The 20748-nt window shown below is 39.7% G+C and overlaps 2 protein-coding genes across 8 annotated transcripts in view; one reads left to right on the top strand and one right to left on the bottom strand.

Annotated features, from left to right (window-relative positions):
- Positions 1-4035, bottom strand: part of ATR (ATR serine/threonine kinase) — a 42689-nt gene extending 38654 nt beyond the window's left edge. For both annotated transcript variants that reach the window (XM_056358437.1, XM_056358438.1), the window contains exons 1-4: positions 3890-4035; positions 2875-2966; positions 1770-1913; positions 312-1201 (exon numbers count right to left, since the gene is read on the bottom strand). In XM_056358437.1, coding sequence (XP_056214412.1) covers positions 312-1201; positions 1770-1913; positions 2875-2966; positions 3890-3948 — 1185 coding nt within the window. In that variant the 5' untranslated portion in view covers positions 3949-4035. The remainder of the gene's footprint in view (positions 1-311; positions 1202-1769; positions 1914-2874; positions 2967-3889) is intronic.
- Positions 4036-4087: 52 nt separating this feature from the next.
- PLS1 (plastin 1) overlaps positions 4088-20748 on the top strand; it is a 48487-nt gene continuing 31826 nt past the window's right edge. For 2 of the 6 annotated variants that reach the window (XM_056358441.1, XM_056358440.1), the window contains exon 1: positions 12134-12276. The gene's annotated coding sequence lies outside the window, so the exon portion shown is untranslated. Of the gene's footprint in view, positions 4195-4750; positions 4832-5387; positions 5520-12133; positions 12277-20748 lie in introns of those variants that run through there. The other 4 variants (XM_056358442.1, XM_056358443.1, XM_056358444.1 and 1 more) reach the window with 4 other exon arrangements.

Below are 20748 nucleotides of genomic sequence, written 5' to 3'. Positions count from 1 at the left end.
TGAAATTACTTGTAAAGTTGACCTTGAATGAGTGTACTCTGTGCCTTACCCCCACTTTATACTATGATTACAGACAGACCCTTACGCTTCTCAATAGTTCAATACATCTAAAAAACCATAGGGTCCAGCTACAACCAACTAATGAAAGAATTCAGACCTGTACAAATATGTGAAACAGTTGAGAAACCAGGAGTATCAATCTAATTATGCAACTAAAAATGGTATTTCCTAGATTTTCTTCCTTGCACAGAGGTAGATTTTTATACATGGATCTATGCACGTAACAAATAGAGTTTTTAAAATTAACCTACCTCTTGTTCTTCCTGAGTTCCAAGCACATTCACAAAAATTCCACATATGGTACTGACATAGACTCTTCTTACTTGTAAGGCAGATTCATAGCCAACTGGAACAAACTCCAGAAAATATTGCAGTATATGGCAAAAAGCAGCTTTCAGCTTTTCACACTGAAGACACCTAAACACATCGTCTTCAAACAATGCACAGAGCTTTTCTAGTAGCATATTCAAGTAGACAGGTTCAAAATTTTTGTAAGAATCAGCTTCAAAAGGCAATAATGTCCTCACCAACAGTAAGAGTGGTTCTCCAAAGAGTTCCAATTCATCAGTATTCATTTCAACTGCTGACTGTAGAATTCCAAAGAAGACTGTGAAGAAAACACTGGCCAGCTGTTCTGGTGGTCCTCCTAAATGAATTAATTTTACTAAAAACTTCACTGACAAAGTTTTAACTTTTGGACTGCCATACTCTAACAGCGAGCAGCCTATTCCCCACAGAATAGTATCTTGTCTTACAAAAAACACATCTGCAACAATATCTGTCAGAATAGACATTAATATAACTTCCAAACATTCCACATTGGGCATGCCCATCAGCTGTAGTGGTACCAATCTTAAATATCCCACATCGTCACTCACACTGCTTGAAAATCTCTTTACAGTCACTGGCCAGACCAGTCCATCTCCCCAGGGATGGTTTTGTACATCTCTTTCATGCAAGAAGATTAAGTCTTGGAAAAGCTGTAGCAAGTCTTTTGTTAGTACTTCAAAAATGGAACAACTCTTAATCTTGAACAGAAAAAGTAAAGAGCAAATGACATCACAAATGTTTTTGTGCAATGTGTTGCAGTTCGGAGTTGCAGCAATTCGGAGAAGCCTTGTTATGATCCAGTTACTGAATTCTAGGACAATAAAAAAGAAAGAGCAAACCCAAAACTATTAAGATAAAAAAAACCACCAAAACCTCCTGTTAATGAGCACCTCCTTGAGCACAGGTTGCTCATTAGTAAAACAAAAGAGGACTCCTTGAGATACTGCATGTAGGCTCAGTAAACAGAGCCTTCACTGAGACTTTTCTTCAGCTATTCTTATTAAAAAAGAGGAAAAGGGGAGAGGGGGGGATGCACACGGGGCAGGGTGAGGTGGAAGACAAACATTTTACATAGCATAGTTCCAGTCATTTGCCTCTGCCAAAAAAACCCTCAGGCAATGAGTATGCATACAGGATATCTCATCAGTGTGAACTGGACAATATCACTAAGTAATGGTGATGAATAAAGTCAAACTCTTTCCTCATAAATTTCAGTTATCACAAGTACAAATCAATTCACTGTATTAAAAGCCTATCATAATATTCATAAATAAATGCTGAATTTAAGAATCTGCCTTTTTCCCATTTTTGTTCTTTTGCATGATTCCATTGTCAGAAAATGTAAAACCTGAACAAAAATCAAGCTTCAACAAACTCACCAATGCAACTGCATTCAGTTTCCTCCTGATTTCCATCCACATTTACAAACATAAGTGGGGAAGATTTCATGATATGTTGAATAAAATCAAGCAACATTACAGAACTTGGCTGCGAATCTGACTTCTTAATCAGTTCCAAAGCAACTTGAAAAAAAAAGGAGACACATTTCTGAATTAGCATTGCCATAAATAAACTTCACAAACTTTGCTCGCACCTAAAGAGAAAGAAGAATTTTTTTTACATAAAATACTATGATATGGTATTAAACCTGTATAATTATCAATTGAGTGCGCTTTATTAATCCATTAGGATGATTTTGTGCATACCATAAACCCTCTGTGTAATGCCAAACTGTATGAAGAAAACTACTAAGTACTCAACTTGAATAATATTAGCACTACACGCGTTAATGTTTAATTAGTATTATATCCAACTGTTTGATGAGTGAAGAATAGCAAATAGTTGACATTTTAATTTTTTAGTCACACAATTTTACCTAGGTTTATGAACTCGGTAGAAAAAAACTTCTAAGAATTGTTCTAAATCTCCAAGAAACAGAAGTTTTTAAATGGTAAGTTCAGCTTACTGAATCAGAAAGTTGAGAAAAATACTAAACATATTTAGTGCTACTCTATCACTCCACTGAAACAGGTATCTAAATCACATAAGATTCATCCACATTCCAACAGTTAGTTAGCACAAGAAGGAAACTCTCTTGGATTCAGATGGTAATTAACCAGAAAAGTTACATGGTTATGATAAAATACAACACATGTGCAAAGGCAGTATTTAAAGCAGATCAGCTTTTTGTTTTTATTTTTATAGACTCCATTTCAGCACTATAAGAGAATTAAGAGTAACATGGGTATGGTATTTAAATTGATCAATTCAACCATGCACCGCATTTCCACCCTTTTTTTTGTCGATTTAACTTCCTATCATGATAGAAAACACTTCACCACAGAAGTTATTAAAAACTAAGTTATAAATGGTATTGTATTCAACTACTAAATCTCTATTGAAATAAGTTTTAGCACTTTTTATGGCAGGAATTGCTTAAAGCATAAAGTAGATAATTTTAAAAGCTAGGGATATAATACTTACCAACATTTACATCTGTAAGAATTCTGTCAATGAACTGGCAGAGTATTTGTCTTGGTTTCTGTACAACCGTATTGTATTCTGCTGGAGTAGCACTAAAATAAAAAGTACATTATTTTGATATTATCCATTTTAAATTATAAAATAATTATTTGAAGTTATCTCAACAACAGAGTGTTAAACACTGATTTTTTTTTTCTTCCAGAAGTCTTCAAAAATAAATACAACTCGATTTCGTGTTTTAGGGACCAGTGTATTGCCTGTGCCTCTTTCTCCTTACTCTTCAGAAATACAGTTCTGTGCAACATCATTTCATTTGGTTATACAATTATGTTTGATCTATATTAAATCCACATCTGGCAGACTAAGGGATTTAGCCACATGCTACTACCAAGCAATAAACCAGCGTTGGTGCAGGAAAAAAATAAAATTATGAACCGGTTTCACTTTTGGAATTAATCAAGATTATTCAACTACTCGCTATCAATACCCTGGGTAAGAAGTGTCAAGAGGAACTGCTTAGGTGGCTAAGGTGATAGCTAGCTCCCATCAGGTCAAACAACATACAGTTGTACTTCCATACCAGCTAGCTGCCTGTCACAAAACAAAGCCGCAGTCTTGACGCTGCCATTAAAACCTTAGAGCCAAATATTATCAAGGTCGTTTAATTATGAGTGAAACCACATCAGAAACACAAATTCCCAGGACGCTGGGCACTATACAGGCCTACACACAGGCTCTACCTGCACCACCCAGGAGGGAATGAGGGAGGGAGGGAAGGAGGGAGGGAGAGAAGGAGGGAAGGACGAAGCCCCCCGGGTGGGAGCATCCTGGACAGGTGTCGGGGGGCCGCGACCGGGATGAGGGGAGGGCGCAGGCCCAACCCCGGGAGACCGCGCACAGCGCTGGGGAACGAACCTACTTTTCTACCTCCCCACGCCACACGCTAATACCAAGACCGGGCGCGATTTCCCCCCCCTCCCCCCGTCTGACAAGGCAACAGCTGAGTCCGTCCTACCTGGCCAGCTCCCGCAGCGCCGGGATCATGGAGGCCATCTCCAGGCCCTGCTCGGCCATGGCTCCCGCTTTGAAACGGGCCGCGCGCAGCTGAGGCGGGAGCGGCGTGACGGCGTCCGGCAGGACCCAAAACTCCTCCCTCGGCGACCGGGCGCTGCGCGCCCTCGCTGCCGCTGCTGGAGTTTAACCGCTTCGTCGCCAGACAAGAGAGCGGTCACGGCCGCTCAGCGCTCGCCGTCCAATGGTTTCGTACGGGGACTTCGCTGCCCCAGCAGGGCTGTCCGCCGCCGTGCAGTGCACAGACAGGTAACCGAGCAGGGGCCGAGCGCACCCTGTTTCCCAGCACAGGCGCTGCGGGGCTGCCGGGAGCGCCAGACGGAGCCCGGCCACGACGGGATCCTCGGCGGAGCACGGGCTGCAACTCCAAGGGACTCGCAGCGCATTGCGCGGGAGGGAGGCGCCGCAGTTGCGAGGACGGCTTACAGCGAGGGGGGAGCGACCGCGGCCTGAGGGGCGACAAAGGAAAAACCTCGGTGCTGGCTGAGAAACTCCCGGTGGAGCGCTCGCTGCAGCTCACCGCCGGCCCGGGCGCCCCCTTCCCCGCAGGGCGCCCCCTTCCCCGCAGGGCGCCCCCTTCCCCGCAGGGCGCCCCCTTCCCCGCAGGGCGCCCCCTTCCCCGCAGGGCGCCCCCTTCCCCGCAGGGCGCCCCCTTCCCCGCAGGGCGCCCCCTTCCCCGCAGGGCGCCCCCTTCCCCGCAGGGCGCCCAAGCGCAGCCCCGAGCTTGGCGCCCTCCGCCTCTGCCAGGTGTGACAGGAGCCCGCGGGCCCGCGGCTCGGCCGCCCCGCCATTGGCCGCCGCCCCTCCGCTCGCCCCGCCCTGCCGGCAGCAGGTGGCGGCGGGCCCCGGCGAACGGCGCGGCACTGCGGGCGGCGGCGGCGGGCAGGTAGGCAGGCAGCTCCCGGTGGGGCCCCTCTGCTGGGCCCGGGGTGGGGCGAGCTCGGGTCGCGTAGCTGGCGGGACGGCGCCCACCGGTTCGGCGCCTCTTCCCTGTAGGTAGCGGTGAGGAGTGTACTTAGTATTTCGGTTATTGTTGCGGGTTGGTTTTATGCATTTAGCGGATACTGATTTCTTTTCGCCTTCCTCTGACGGAGCGAGCGCGTTTAAATGCATGCAGTATGGAGAGCGTTGGGGACGGCCCGAAAGGGCGGCCCGGGTGCCTTACGGTGCATGGGGGCCCCGCAGCCGCTGGCGCTGTGCGGCGGTGGGCCTGGCCGTACCGGCGAGCGGCGCTGTGACCCGCGGCGGGGGCCCGGCCTGCGCGGGCGGCCGGTGGGTCCTGCGGGTGGGGAGGGGTGGGACAGGGGCCCTCCGGGTGGGGAGCGGTGGGATGCGGGGTTTGTGTGCGGATGGGGAGAGCGGGGAGAGCGTGCGGCGGGAAAATGAAGCCTGAGCTTTGCTTTTCTGCCCGGGAGTAATAGCTCGTTCTGCATTTGTTTGTGAACTTCGTCTTAGCGTTGTTCCTGGGCTGAAAGAAAACCCTCTTGGAGGATTCCCGTTCTCCTCTGATTCTGTTCCCCGTTTCCACTGTGCCAGGGCTGTGTCTTTTGGGTGCAAAACTGCCCACGGAGCAGGTGTGTGTCTGTATTTCAGTTACTGACCCATTTCAGATGGATCCTTTTGGGAAACCTGTTACTTACTTTTTATTTGTAGAGGGTTATTTATTCCTGTGAAATACGTGTTTGTTTTAATGCGTATGTTGAAAATTGTGCTGACACTTCAGAGGTATTCCAGGTCTTTCCCATGTTAGCAACTACAAGAAACTTTACAAAGCATATCTGGGTTTTATCTTTGTTTTTCCCCACATCGTGCAATGTTCTCTACTAGCTGATTTCATAAAATACTGTATTTCAAGCCTCATTCCTAGAGGGAAAGCAGAAACCATGTAGCTTTTGTGTTTTGTTAACTAGAACTTTAAAGGTCCAAGAAGACCAAGTATTGTCTGGGTTTTGTTATTGGTGCTATAGTGTTATTTTGAACACAAAATTTTCTACACAAATTGTATTAAAAAAAAAAAGTGAAAACAACGTTCTGGGTGTAAACTTCCAAGCCTGAGAAAAAGATCGCGCTAAGAAAGGTTTAAATTGTACTGCTTGCTACTCAGATGTTAAGATTTCTATGTTATCCCTGGCAAGAAAGATAGCAAGTTACTCATTGGGATTTTAGGAAATACCATAAATTCATTGACTCGTTGGGTGATTTTTTTATTTTTTTTTTGGTGCTGGTGAAGCATAAGTGGGGCACACAAAGTGCTTAGCAGGGGGAAAAAAAAAGGCTTTTGTCTGGTAGTCTTGAGTAAACAGTGAGATCATATTGGTATAGGCATTGTAGAAGTGCTTTCATTTGTCATAGGTAGAATGCTATATAAATTTGTGGTGCAGTTTCTTTAAGCATTTACCAAGTATGCAACTTAGGCTTTTTTGTAATAAGTATTCATTAGCAATTCACTAAAGAGCCATCTCCTGCTCCCCATTCTTCACTGAGAGTCAAGTTAGGAGGCTTATTTTCCTCTCTGGTTGCAAAGCCCCATCTACTGCCTTCTGGCCATATCATCGAGTGCTTCCTGCTACCCATGGTCTTATAAGACTCAGTATAAGACTGCCTATAACAACTTCATTGTCCTGTGAGGGTGTAAGAATTCTTCTAGATGCTCCCCATAAGAACATTTTTATGGGCATTCACAAAACCTAGCACGCCCCAAACTGTCCAAAAAAACCACCAGCTCAAACACCTGACTTTGTTCCTTGCTTTTCTTAAACACACATTAAGTAGCTCAACGAACTCTTGATTCATCTCCTTGCTTCTTCCTTATCCTGTTATTTTATACTTTTATGTCTCTTGACCCTCAGGAGGAGGAGCAGGTATATTATCATCAGCTGGAGAGAGTGACTAATTATTTATGAAAATAGTGTGCCTTCAGATGTTCTGTATTTTCTGTTCCAGTACAGCATTCAGATTACTTAGGTGAGCAGAGCTCACAGCTTGCAGGATTCGGGGGTCTGGGGTGGGGGGGAATTCATGCAGATAGGTAGAGCTGAGTATCACATCCAGTGTATGTGGCGCAACCAAGATTTCTGCTGAAGCTGATGTTACTATATTCTCCACCCATGCCTGGGCTGTCCTCTTGCTGTGTTGTTGCATGACTCTTCGACACTGAGACCTCTGTGTTTTTTGGCTTTCATTCTTTACCACACACCTCTGCATTCCGTGTACTTATTTTAAGACACTCAGTGACTTTGCCTTGGATCAGTAGGTCCCAGAGCACAAGAGCATGCTGTTTGTACTTTTATTCCCTCTGTTTAATTCTGAGGTAGAATTACTGTTCTTGGGGCTCATCCACTCTCTGGATGTATGTGGATGTTCTCCCATGTGGTTAGTGCAGTTGCAGTTAAATCTCAGCTGTCTCTTGCAGGTGGATACAGGTGGTTAAACTAAGACGTTTAAATGCACGTGTGTGATGATGCCTTATGAACTGTGAAGACAAGAATGTTGTACAAGCTGATATTGTGATCAGAGGAAATGCAGCCATGATGGTGCATGAAGGTTCTCTGAACTGTACCAAATAGTTTCGTGTAATATCAAGGTGTGCTTGTGGCTGATAGTTTGCATGGTTGCTGTCATAACATCTGATGATCTGGCATGATTACTTGAAGACTATAATTTCTGTATATAGTCATGAAAGCAGTTGTCAGCATAGTTGCCTGACCTTTGAACGCATTGCATTGTTCCTGCACACCATAAAAATGCATATTCCAGCATCCTCTGTGTTTCTGTGCTTGTGTTGCTTTCAACTTGGCTGGTGTGAATGGGCACAAATAAAAATTATATCTCACCCTGAATATTGGTTTGATGTTTTAAAAAAAAGGTTACAAATTGAAGCGGTAAACAGTGGCAAGGACAACAGACAAGAAGTGTTTAAAAACAGGATATGTAAATCCAACTAGTAAACAAAAAATAACAGGTAAAAGAGGGGAAAAAATGAGGAAAGAAAATATGTAATATTAAGATCTGCTCCTCTTACGTCTTTTATTTCTACAATTTCTAAGACAAGTCTTAGTCCTGCAAGCGTGTGTCCATGTTTTTTTTATGTGAATGAACCTGCTTATATACTTAAGGCCATTTGATGATGTAAAATCAAACATTTGAGTTATTTGGAGGGATAGCATGTTAGATTGTACATTCTTTTGGAACCTGGTCTTATTATTTATATAGCAGCAATGACTATGTTTTGCTTATCTCCAACTACTGCTATTAAAAATAGTTGCTTTTATATCTATATCTTCTGATTACTTGTTTCTTGTTTTCCAGTATTTCCATAAAAGTATTATTGTTGAGGCTCGTAGCTGTGGAGGAAACTTGCAGAAATGTAATTACTACCAGGATCAATATTGTAACATCAAGACTTCTTGAGTTGATAATTTTGGGGTGAGAGTTTAGGTGCCTGGAATCTAGTTCCTGAAGGCAAAATTTGCGGTATTTTAAACCTGATTAAAAAAACCTCAAAAACAAACAAAACAACAAAAAACAGAACTAAAGAATGTAACTGTCTTAATTTCATGGGAGAACTTTTTCCATGCTTTAATTGGTTCTGGGAATTACTTTTTTTAAAAAAACCCAACCATTTGTAGCAAGTGATGCTTAAATATCCCTCCATCCCTTAATAAACTCTACTAGTCTGCTAGGAGAAAATTGCACAGTGTCTTAATTAAAATTTCATTTGAACTACACTTGAGAATTCTGGCTGCTAAAATTACATAGGTTCTTTTTTTATTAAAATATTTCTTGAGTATCTGAATAATGTACTAGCTACAGTTTTCATAGTGGAAAATTGTTCTTTTCTGAAAGACTTAATGTGAGGAGAAATAGTTTTCCATCTGGTTCTGTATTCCATACTTGTTAAGTCTAGGATAGAGTTTACGCATGGGAATATTGATAAAAGTTCTGCTATATGTCAGCTCTCCCCATTGCATAGCTTACTGTAGAAATCAATGCAGTGGAGGAGGGAGAAAGGGGATTCATGTTTTTTTGTCCTCTTAACCTCTCTTTTTAGAAGTCAAATAAATTAAACCTGCATATATTGGAACAGCATTTGTTACCTTTTGAGGAGCCTGTGTTCCTTGGTGAGCATTTTGCCAGTACTTGGGGCATTCACTACTGTGTGAGGATTGTGTCAATGGAACAGACATCACTTGAACAGCATGTAATGTGGAAATACCCAGACTAAGAAGATTGCACCCTTATGCTTAACATTTCATCTGAAGTCTGTGTAACGTTTAGTTGCCACCCTTCTTATTGCAGTACTTAAATATTTTCATAACATTCACTTGATGTGTGAAATACATCACCATGGTGACTGTTGCCATAAAAACTCCAACAATCAGTAGTTTGATGTAAATGGATTAAATAAATGTAGAACAGGAGTACTGGGAAGTAGAAGGATCTGATCCTAGCAAACAATTATTACTGGAGAAGGTTAGGCTGTACTGAGCCACACAGTAAGGAAACAACAAGTTGTAAATGTACCTCTGGGAGAAGGTACTGAGCTGAGCAACTACAAATGCTTTTCAGTCTAAAACCTAGGTTTCAGGATCTTCTGTGTAAGATGTTGTCTCACTAGCTTATTTCAGCCTTGACATTCACTGAGCAAACGGTTGACTAGTAGTCGTGTTGTGATACGCAATGGGATATTAACAGCGACAACAGTGGCTGGCATGAGTCACATCAATATGGATCAGGAGTTCCAGGTTACTGATAGAACCCGTTCTATGTTACGGACATGTAATCTGACTTGATTAAGAGGTTTTTAAGCATCGCTGCTGCTACACCTTTAAAAAAGGCTGAAATGAAACAGTAAGGGTGACTTCTCTATTCTACAGTGTATTATGTTTGTAATAAAATTACTTATTACATTATTTCCGCTTTGATTCAGCTGGTCCATGCAGGAAATAAATGTCAGTCATGACCTTGTTATATACATAATTATTTGTTTAGGTATGTCTAAATGTAAATTACTTGATGAAATTCTAGGTTGTTTTTTTTTCTGTGTGGAGCTGTGTATTTTGTTGATGCTATAACATACTGGTGTCCAAGGAGAATAAAGTACATCACAATAGTTCATTAGTGAGACTGGTATTGCTAAGCCTTAGAAATAAATTATGCATAAAGCAGTTTGTGTGCTTCTATATGCATTCTTCTAGTGGGCAAAGATTATCAACCCACTTTCAGGGCACTTTTGCAGATGTTTCCTTAATAATAATAGGCGCTAGCAAAAGGGAAAAAAGAAGCTGGATCCAGTATTATCCACTTTAATTCGCTTAGTGTATTCATCCTTTCATCTTGTTAATAATCATTGGTAGAATGGACTGATTAAAAACATTGACATGTAGAAAAGCTGAAATACTAGACTGTATATTATCAGCAACATTATATTTATTTGAATGCTCATTTAAAGGATTTGGCACAGTGTGAGCTTCAGGAGCTAGCTCTGCTTGTTTCTTTTCAAACCAGCTGTTCTGTGATAGGTTTTTCTTTTCCAAAATTTTTATAGTTTGGAATGTTTTTCTCTTGCAAATTTATTAAGATCCTCTTTTAGCTCCATGTCTCCTTTTCTTCCATTTTGTTTCCACATGTCCTACCATTTCTCTTTGTGCTAGTTTATCCCCTTATGACCAAGGGAAACTGGATTCTGTTCTTTCATATCGTAAAGGTAGGTCAGTATGAAGTAGTATGAAATACTTTTCTGTTGAGCTTAGTGTTTTACTTCTGTGATGTTTCTAGTCCTTCCGAGCTTGATTTTTAGAGTCAGGAGATACTGAATTGAAACCAATATGGATTTTGACAGCCATATAGCTGTCGTCAGAACTTGACTCTGATTGTAAATATTTTTTCCCTCCCCTCCCACCTTAGGTAACATGCTGTATTAGGTGAGAAAACAATTCATAACTGAATATAAATATATATTCTGCTTTATTTGTCATCACCTGTATCAGCCACTTAATTGTATGGGGCAGAATATTTTTCACATCCCACATCAGTGAAATGTTATAGCACATAAATTCAAATCTTATAGATAGTTCCATTGATCCTAAAAGAGTTACCATGTACTTGAGTTCTGTCCACAGATAACTACTTCAGTAGTTCAAGGCCTCTTGGACAAATTCTTCCAAAAGCTTCGATCTTGTTCATCTTAATCATTGATATTTGTCTTTGATCTTTCCAAAGGGATTTCATTATTCTGATTTCACTATATGTCTCCAGATATGTATTGCTAAACGTACAGAGCATATATATTTTCCATGTATTGTGGGAGCTCTGTAGTGTTTTGAATAAAGTAAAATATAACTTTGTCAGCATTAACTAAAATGTACATGTGGATATGCCATTGCAAAGTGGAGGTTTCCACTGTGTATATGGGAATTACTCCAGCTTTTTTTTTTTAGTCATTCTAATGAAATTAAGCTTGGCAAAATTTCATTTGCCTCTTGCACTTTGGTAATGCTCTGTGTGTCAGGGTAAGTGAGCCTTTGCATAAAGATGGTATTGAAAGGGAATGTACTCTTTATTTTATTTTTTTTTTTAAAGAAAATTTAAAAAATACGTGCAATTAAAATCACACTCCCCAAAATTTCCAAAATCTTTGAGACCATCCATTCTGCCTGAAACTCCAACCTCCTGGTTGGCTTCTTTGGCAAGGGCAAAGTGGTTTGGTCATGTCCTACCAAAGCTGCTCCCAAGAGAAGCTTGACAGCAACATGAATGTTTCTCATGCCAGAGCAAATCCCTACTTGTGGTGCTCTGTGTTAGGTTTGCTTTCATAAGTTGGCTTGCACCCTAAAATGGCAGCCCTGCTGCTGTGGTGAAAGATGGCTACTGGGTCAGCCATGCTGGGCTTTTTTTAATAAAGTTCTGATAGACTGACTGCCTTGGGTGAAGTAGAAATTATTAAATTATCTATGGTAATAAAATCATATATTTCTGTTGCATTCCAAAACTAATGCATGCTTTTCCTCCTGAAATGTTTTTTTGTGGCTGTTAATCTATAGGACAAACTCTTTTGTCATATAGTTTATTCAGTCTGCTTTTTACTAAGTAAATTAAGATTGAGGCATTTGATCTCAATAGGATTAATCCATATCTGTCCTGCTCAACCAAATAAGCCTATGTTGGATGAGTAATTAGATTCTACTATAGACTCTGCGCTACCAGAGAAGTGCTTTGTTATGCTGTCACTTCAGTTGTACTGCTTTCAGCTGGACTCCTCAACCAGAGGGAAATAGACCAGTAACAACAGTGGGAAAGCTGCTCTCTCATATTTGAATGGAAATATGGAAGGTAAGCATAGTGTTGGCTTGCTCATTATAGTAATAGCACAATAAATATTTCTGTGCCATGTTTAGAAATTTTAAAATAGGGATTTAAATGTAGATACTTGTTTAACACTCAAGAGTGTTACTTTTAGAGAGTTGCATAAAGTGACAGCTGTTGGTTTTTGTGAAGGTCAGTGGGAGGAGGATGAGCCTCTTAGTGCGGACTTGTAGCTAACTTAAAATCCAAAATGTCTGCTTATTTAGTTAAAATACTAAGTGAAGTAAAACACATATCTTGTAAGATCTTGGGAGACATGTTTTGCCCTTGTAAAAGAGCTGATTCATCTGAGACTTGGTCATAGTCATTTTATCATCAGAGGCAGTTTCCAGCTACATATTTCATTTCCTGAACATTTAGAAATCTACTTTCAAAGTCCTAATAAGTGTTATGACTTACAAACAGTATAAGAAATACTAATATTTCACTTCGAAAGTATCACAGTACGGAAAGCCTTTGGACAGTTATCTGGCAATTTTGGAAAGACTGTAGCATTTACTGCAGGCTTTGAGAGCAAACAATTGTCACGTTAGTGTGGGACACTTTAAAATTAGTAACACAAAGCAAATGTAAATACATATTAAATGTAGAATACTCAGAATTCATGTTTAACTAAGCAGACAGACTCCTTACGAACGTCATCTGCATGACCAGCTTACAGGTTTTCCTGTGTAGTGAGTATTCTGTGCTATAGTTACTAGGCTGTAGATAACTGTATAAGCATATCCTTCTCACTTTATGGGACTTCAGGTCATTAATTGTAAAGCAACAAGTATTTTTTTTTAAACTGTCAGTTTTAGGTTTACAAAATAGTGCTAGGCTAGTAACAGTCCTCTTAAGAGGAATGTTTTCATGATACTTGAAAAAAGGAAACAAAATTCCTAGTTAATAAAATCATGCACACCTTTATGCATTGTTTTGCAGCACATGAATAAAATGTTAGATATTTATTGTTTTAGTAGAAGTGCCTAGCTATGTTTTATATTTACTCTTTTTTTTTTAAGTCATGATTTATTTTTTTCATGATTAGAACTTAAAATTTAAATGCTTAGGGATGTCTGCTCATGTCAGCTCAAACTATTAAAAAAAAATCAATTTGTCTAAACCCAAGATTTTTATAAATTTCATTTCTAATTTTGATTTCTGATGTTTGTAAGAAAGATGGTAAATTTTTCACCTAAGCATCAGGAACAACTTCATATTCTTAAATGAAAGCTATCTCCTAATTATATGAATCATAAGGCTAAGTTTTTTAATAATTTAGTTACAAAAAATTTGCTCAGAGACTTCTCTCTTTTCCCTCTTCCAAATATGATTAGAAGTGACAGTTGGCAACAACTGTAGCTGTGTTTTTCTGGTCTAATTAAGAGCTGCAGTACCACCAAATGAACTTCATTTGTGCCCCAGATAGTCTTCTAGTTTAGAAGAGTAACACTCTATTTAGTTGTAGTTGCTCAGTTTTACTAACATGCTGCTTTTATTCTCAGTACTTCAGCAAACATAGCTCCTTAAGGCTGTGAGCTGGCAAATGGGTGGCATTTATGCATCTGTGGACTCTGCAGAGACTGGATGGTTTTGAAATGCTGCCAGTTGCTGTTGCCGCACTGTAGAAGACCCTCCTTTTCCCTCTAGTTTGACCAATGAAAATAGGAAACCAAAAATAACTGATGAATTTTCCATGACAGAAAATCCTGGCTTGCTTGTAGTATACTAGCTGATCAGTCTAATCTTCTAATAATCTTTTGAACCATGTAGAGTTGAACGAGGAATTAACAGGTGACAAAAGGCCACACTGTCTTCTGATAACTAAGGAAAACAGAAAAATACTCTGGCAACATACATCTATTTGGTACCATCTAGTAATTGCATTTAGCTAGAATATGAAGAATATGTGGGTGTAAACTGAATTGCTGAGGGGAGGAGAATGAATGTGCTTTTCTACCATTACTCTTGATGATCTTCACAGGATTAACTTCTGGGGTGACCTTAAAACTAAGTTCATTAGTAAGAGTTAGCCTGTGGCGCTCTGCTGGAGTTCCAGTATTTGTAGCAAGCTGAAGTTTCCTACTTCAGACTACCAGTGAGGAGGCACAGGGAAAGGAAAAAAAGGAGTAGTTTTCTGGAGTGTTACAGCTGTGCCTGTTTTAAGATCTTCCTCCTCTCCTGCTTCTTGGGCTGTTCGGTCGCATAGCTTTGTTATTTAAGTTACAGGCTAACTAAATGTTATTTTCACACTTGGACATGAGAAAAAATTGTTCATAATATTCCAGTTGGGTTAAGAAAAAGATACCTTTCTGAAGTTGAGTGCCATAGAAGGATAAGTTCCTTAGCAAAGAACACTGAGTACAGTATGTCCTACCTCATAAGTGGCACCAAATCTGGAAGAAATAGGTTTGGGACAAAACCTGGTAGTCTTGCAAAAGATACTGTAGAAGTATCAGTGATGTAACAGATTGAACAGTTGAAGGTGAGTATGCTTTGATGGTAGGAGATGCAGTGCAATATCCATCAAACTGAAAAACTATGAAGTTTGTTATGTGAAATGGTGATTTGCCAATAGCAGCAGCAGGATTTTGGCTGTGAAACTGGTAATAATTGCTGTGCTAGAAGTGGGTGGATGGTGAAAAGCTGTGCTCTTTGTTGTATTTTGATGTTTCTGGTTACTTTTTTGTTTCCTTACTATAAATACTGAGGTGAAGATAACATTGCAACTACTTGAGTTCAATAATGCTGTCACTTTTAGAAATGTATTATTTAAATTGTAGTTTAGAGGCAGACCAGAAGATGGTGACTTCCACAGTATCATCAGGTCTTATAATTTCACTGAGCTTTCCATGAAAATTGAAGATGCTTTCAAAAGTCACAGTTTGTGGAGTTGAGAAATTATGTGAGCATCTGTTTAATTTTAAAACAAGTTTCTAGTCCTTCCAATTAGAGAAAATCTTGAGAAGTTAATTTGAGAATAATGTGAAGTATCTGGAAACGGAAGGCAGATGTCATTCCATATGAGTAATTTTAAAACCCTTTGACTTTTTTTTTTTAGTTAGCGTGTGACGTGATTATGTTTTGAAGAGTTGGGGTTATAACTATTGCTTCTGGTTAGCTTTTCTGTTTAGTAATTAACCAGCAGTGCTATAGTTTAATAAGGAAGTAAAAGAATAATTAAAGCATAACCTCCAAGATTAAACTTACTTGTATAGTACTGGGATACTCATAAAGCCCCTCTGACAAATGAGGGTCCTGTCAACACATCACGAGCTCTGAGCATGATTTTTGCTGGTACAGACAAAATTCTTGTTGATGCAAATATTTTAAGAAGAATTTCAGGATTTGTTTCCTGATTAAGATATATAACAGATAATATTTATATGGTAATTTCCTGCAAAAATAATGCAGTTTTGTTTGTCACTGTAGTTGCATGCTAACAAAAGCTGTACGTGCATAAACCTGGACAGAGAGAGAAAGAGATTAAGTATCATTTGCTGGTGTGTCTTTAAACTCACTCCCTTTTGCTGTTGTAAACTTGATATGTAATGTCAGCCTAGGCACAAAAGAATGACTTGGCGATGGAGTGCCTGAATGAGCTTGCTTTTATTAGTGTAGCCTTTCCATTTATATTTTAGTGTGGTTTGCTTTAATGAAATGTCAAAGAGAAACAGGGTTTGGACTTAATATTCTATTCTTTAGAGCAGTGGCTGGTAATCAAATGGCATTTATGACAAACTATTTCCTAGTTTCTCATATTTTCTGTATATTAATGATAGACTTTCCATCTACCATGCATTTGCATGGTAAAACTACTATGATGCTTTGACCTTAGTAGGCATTCATCTTGCTGCAATTTCTGGGTTTGGCATCCTGTGCTATGGTGGCTGTGGTGTTGATTCAACCTGTATTTTTTACTTGCTTTTGGTGGCACCATCCAAGGTGTGACCTTCCAATGCTAATTGGATAGCACGATCCTCAGCAACTCTGGCCTTTCAGACACAGAGTATTTGCCTGGTCACCGAGCGGACACGTGCAGAAGTGATAAGCAAGCAAAGACATTCATATGGGTCATGGTGGTGGATGTGGGGACAAGGGCAGCCCTGTCGAGTAGGAAGAACAGAAGAGGTGCTTGACAGGGGCTTGCGGGAGCTCTCCAGGAAGGAGGGTCTAGCACATTTGTGTACAGGGAAGCCAAATGACTAGTCAGCATGGGACATAGGCTTCAGTATAATAAATCTGATTTGAGGAGAGTATCAAATGATCTGTCCAGAGGGCAAATTACATTGCTGGTAAGAGGAGATAAGAAGAGCTCATATAAAATGAAGCAGTATAGGAAGTTGACTGAACTTGTTGAAAGACAAATCTGGTTTCTGTTCAAGGCTCAGTCAAATGCTTCCTGGACCAGTGTGAATACTGTGGTCTTTATGCTTGTAAATAAATCTCTTCCACCAAGTCACCTTAATCTGTCCTGAGCACCATCCTAACTTTAATACCTTGCTAATTAATTTGAATGTAGCTCTGCAATCATGGATTACTGGAATACAGATATTGCCACATGTAAAATGGAAAAGCTAGATTTTTGCTTTCAAAACAGTACCTGTAAACGTTTAATTTATATTCAAAACCCCAACTTCAGATTCTTGGATAAAAAGATGAGTGTCTTGACAGAGTTGCTTTACTTCTGTTACCATTATTATTTTGAGTTATAGCGGATAGGCTCGGCAATGTTCCTGAGCTAACATTAGTGCTTAACGTGAATACATTTTTTTATTGCAAGTACATATGACTTTAATTTTCTGCTTCTGCAGACCTGATTGTGACTATGTTATGCATGTGAAGCATGGAGGTAAATATGGGTGTCTCGAGTGTAAGCCACACAGCTCTCGGAAATGGGCTGCAAGTTTCATGATTTTTATACCGGGACTTGTGAATTTTTCTTGTAAGCACTGGTTTTAACTGTATCAGCAAAAGGTAAAAAATATTCTAGACTCTGGATGGTAATGGTGGAAACCAAAGCAACACTAAAATGATTTATATTAGGAAGGTTAGCGCCACATCCACAAAGATCACGTGTATTGCAATCCTAGTGGTTTCTACAAATATGTTTTTTAACAGGCTAGAGGAGACGTGCGTTCTAGGGTTTGCTCAAGAAAGGGAAGGTCTTCTGCGTGATCTCGTGTTTCCCAAGCGAATTGCCTAGTTCTGGTTTTCCTGCCACTGTTTTTGTCTATTCTTTCCTGTCCTCATGTATCTTTAACAGCATGCAGATTTTATTGCTGGAGGCAAAAGTTTCTTATTGTAAAATCAACATGTTAGTGAGTGTGTCTATGACTTTCCCTGAGCTATGGAACTGAGATCTTGAGAAACCTTTCTGTTCACACTAACACTTGGCATTCCTATAGCAGCACTAAACAGGAGCTGCTTCTATCTCTCTTGGAAGGAATATCATTGCAGTTGCATTGTACTTGAGTTGTTTCTTGAGCTGTGACTAGTGTATTTATGCATGATTATTAGAGATGTTGAAAATCCACAAATTCAGCTGACCGCAGTTGAAATTACAGGAATAAAACTGAAAAAACTTGTCCTTGATAGCTCTGGTACCTTTGCTGTGATAATATCTGATAATGTGCATTGTGAGCCTCTGGACGATGTTCTCTACCTGAATGCTAAAGTAACTAATCTCCTTTAAACCAACTGTAAGGCTTGATTAGTGTGTTTCAGAGCTGAATTGCTATAGGTTGGTAGACTTCCTAGTTTCTGAAATCATCCAGGCATTTAAACTTGTGTACCTTGAGCTCTGTCTGCAAGCGCTTTGCTTGCCAAGTAGTAGGCAGGCTCAGACCTCTTTAAAGGGCATAATAGGACCATCCTTTTCTACTGCAGATTGTAGCAAATCTGTTCTTGTTTATTCTGTTTCATTTCCATAAGAACATAAGCTGCTTTTATTTGCAAAGAGTTATGAAAACACTTTTCAGTGGAGATAGCCTGTTATTAGCGGGTAGTTGGTATGTTTGACAAACATGAACATGTTTATGCTTTTTGTATACTTCTTCCTGATTAGATATGTATTATGTTGAGGAATGAAACAAATATTTCAAGTATGTGAAATCAATCATGAAAGATGTTGAGATGGCATAAAAGGTAATTAAGATTTATGGTTTGAGTGTATTTTAAATTCTTACTGTGCTTTCATTTTCCTTATGTCTCTGCACTTCTCAGCATAGCTTGGATAACGTATGCGTGCTGTTATTGAACTTTCACCAAGGCAAAGGTTGTGCCCAATAGAACCAAGAGCAAGTGCCACTTTACCACATTCACCGTATCCAACCTTTACTTTGGATTAGAGTTCTGTATGGAAACTTTATTTTTGTGTCCCTTAATTTATTGCTTATTATGGCACAACTCTTTAGTATTTGATATTGTATACTTTGATTCTATACTCCCTAATTTACTGGAAAGCTAATATATTATATTTAAATTATATAAAATATGCAGATAGTTTGGAATACTTACTCTTGAAGTTTTTGTCAAGTAAAACATAAAACCCATCTCAAAAGTGGGATGACTTTGCTTCAGATTTAGTACACTGTTTTTTGCAGACGATCTGATTTTGTATTCTGATAAACAAACAAAAGTAAGTGTTCTCTTACCAAGTGATCTATGAGAGAAATCTTGTTTCTGTATTTACAATACTGATTTGCCTGATATTCTCAAGTCCTAAAGAAAAGCTCCTTGTTGCATGGAAGCAGCTTTGTGCATATTTTTTTTCATCTGGAAATGGTTTGGTAACAGGTAGGGAGTCCAGGACACACCATATTGCAGAAATACACACATTTAACTTCCTTGCTGTGTTACCTGCAAAAATGATCTAACAACTACTAGTGTGTTATGAATGACTGTATCTATAAACATCAGAAAATACAGTTAGAAGGCATTAACTCATGCACACAGTTCTGCAGGGCGTAGTGGTCTTGACTTGTATTGCCTCAGCATCCCCATTTCACAGAGAATGTCACTGTTTCAGATATACTGTGGATGATGTGCTCAGTAATACCAGGGCTTGAGGTATTCAAGCAAATGAGATTAGGAGTAGTGGCCTGTAATCTGTTGTGGGACTTGGAAGACTGGAGTTCACTTACCAGCTTTCCCCTTCGTCTTTGGAACCGGAGGGGAAAGTGCTGTGCCTTGTCTTAGCAGCTGCAAGGAACAATTACAGAGGCAAATTCTTGCATACTACCTGCTATTCTAGACTATAGCATGCATAGTGCAAATGAAATGGAAGTGTACAGTCTCAAATAATCCTTAACACAACAAATTCAAGCAGGAGTTTTATGAGTCTAATAATTCAGGAAACATATGGGTTAATGCTGTATAAACAGGTGTTGCTTTGTGTGTGGATATGGGGTACACAGATTTCATGCTCCTGTTGTAGAATGGGATAAAACACAAGCAGCCCTGTGCTGGAGGCAGGTGAAACCTGTAGAACTCCTAGAAAAATAAGTAATTAACCAAACCAGATCACGTCACACATGGTCTGAGATAACCAGGTTGGGCAAATTCAACCTGAAGTGTTGGTGTAGCTAAACTGTAAACAGGTTAGGTTAGTAGAATGTTTCAAGAAAGGTACGTCCATGAACTCTGCACACAGTAGCATTTTTTTCAAAATTACTTTCCTAGAAGTGGTCCTTCTGGCATAGGTAAGGTTTCCATTGATGTTTTTTATTTGGAGTGCTGAATGCAACAGTACAAAGCACCAGCAGTCTGAAATGCTCTTGAATGATGCATGTGAAGGAAACTGTGAAACTGATACTGTTGATGAATTTGCATGGCTGTTCTGTGTGCTGGGAAGCCAAAGGAAGCTGGAGGCATTTTGTTTGCTTGTAAAGGTATCTTTCTAAAGTAAGCATGTATCTGCCTTATAATGGAATTGCTTTTCATTCTGACTTCAGCCTCATGAAATTAGTCTGTACTTGTATCATAGCAAATGAAGTCAGATCAGGCCCGCTACCAGTCTAACAGTTAGGTATCTCAGCTTTTTTTTTACTGTTTATTCTTGAGTCGCTCATTTTTATCTTAAAGGCATAGTGGGAAATGTTGATTTTATTATTCACCAGAGTTACTGTACTAACTTGAATAAGTTCCCATAGAGAGTGAACAATTAACTTCAATGTAAATCTTCTGGTCCTCCGTACATGAGATGCGTATTTCATGGGCACAAAATTTATCACACTGGCTGATTTCATAGTCTTCCTTTAGCAAAGATCAGTGCATACAGTTTTGGAAGAAGTTTAAAAGAAAAAAACCACAACCACCACCGCCAATTCCCCCCCCCCCCCCCCCCCCCAAAAAAAAAAAAAACCCAAACCCAACCAAAAACAAAAAAACAAAAAATAAAAAAATTCCTGGTTCACTGTGTAATGCTGTACATAGAAGACTGAGGAAAAATCCATG

The sequence above is a fragment of the Falco biarmicus genome, chromosome 13 (assembly GCF_023638135.1).
Source record: "Falco biarmicus isolate bFalBia1 chromosome 13, bFalBia1.pri, whole genome shotgun sequence".
Classification (NCBI taxonomy): Eukaryota; Metazoa; Chordata; class Aves; order Falconiformes; family Falconidae; genus Falco; species Falco biarmicus.
Note: the sequence above shows the minus strand (reverse complement) of the source record. Positions and strands in the feature narration are given on the sequence as shown.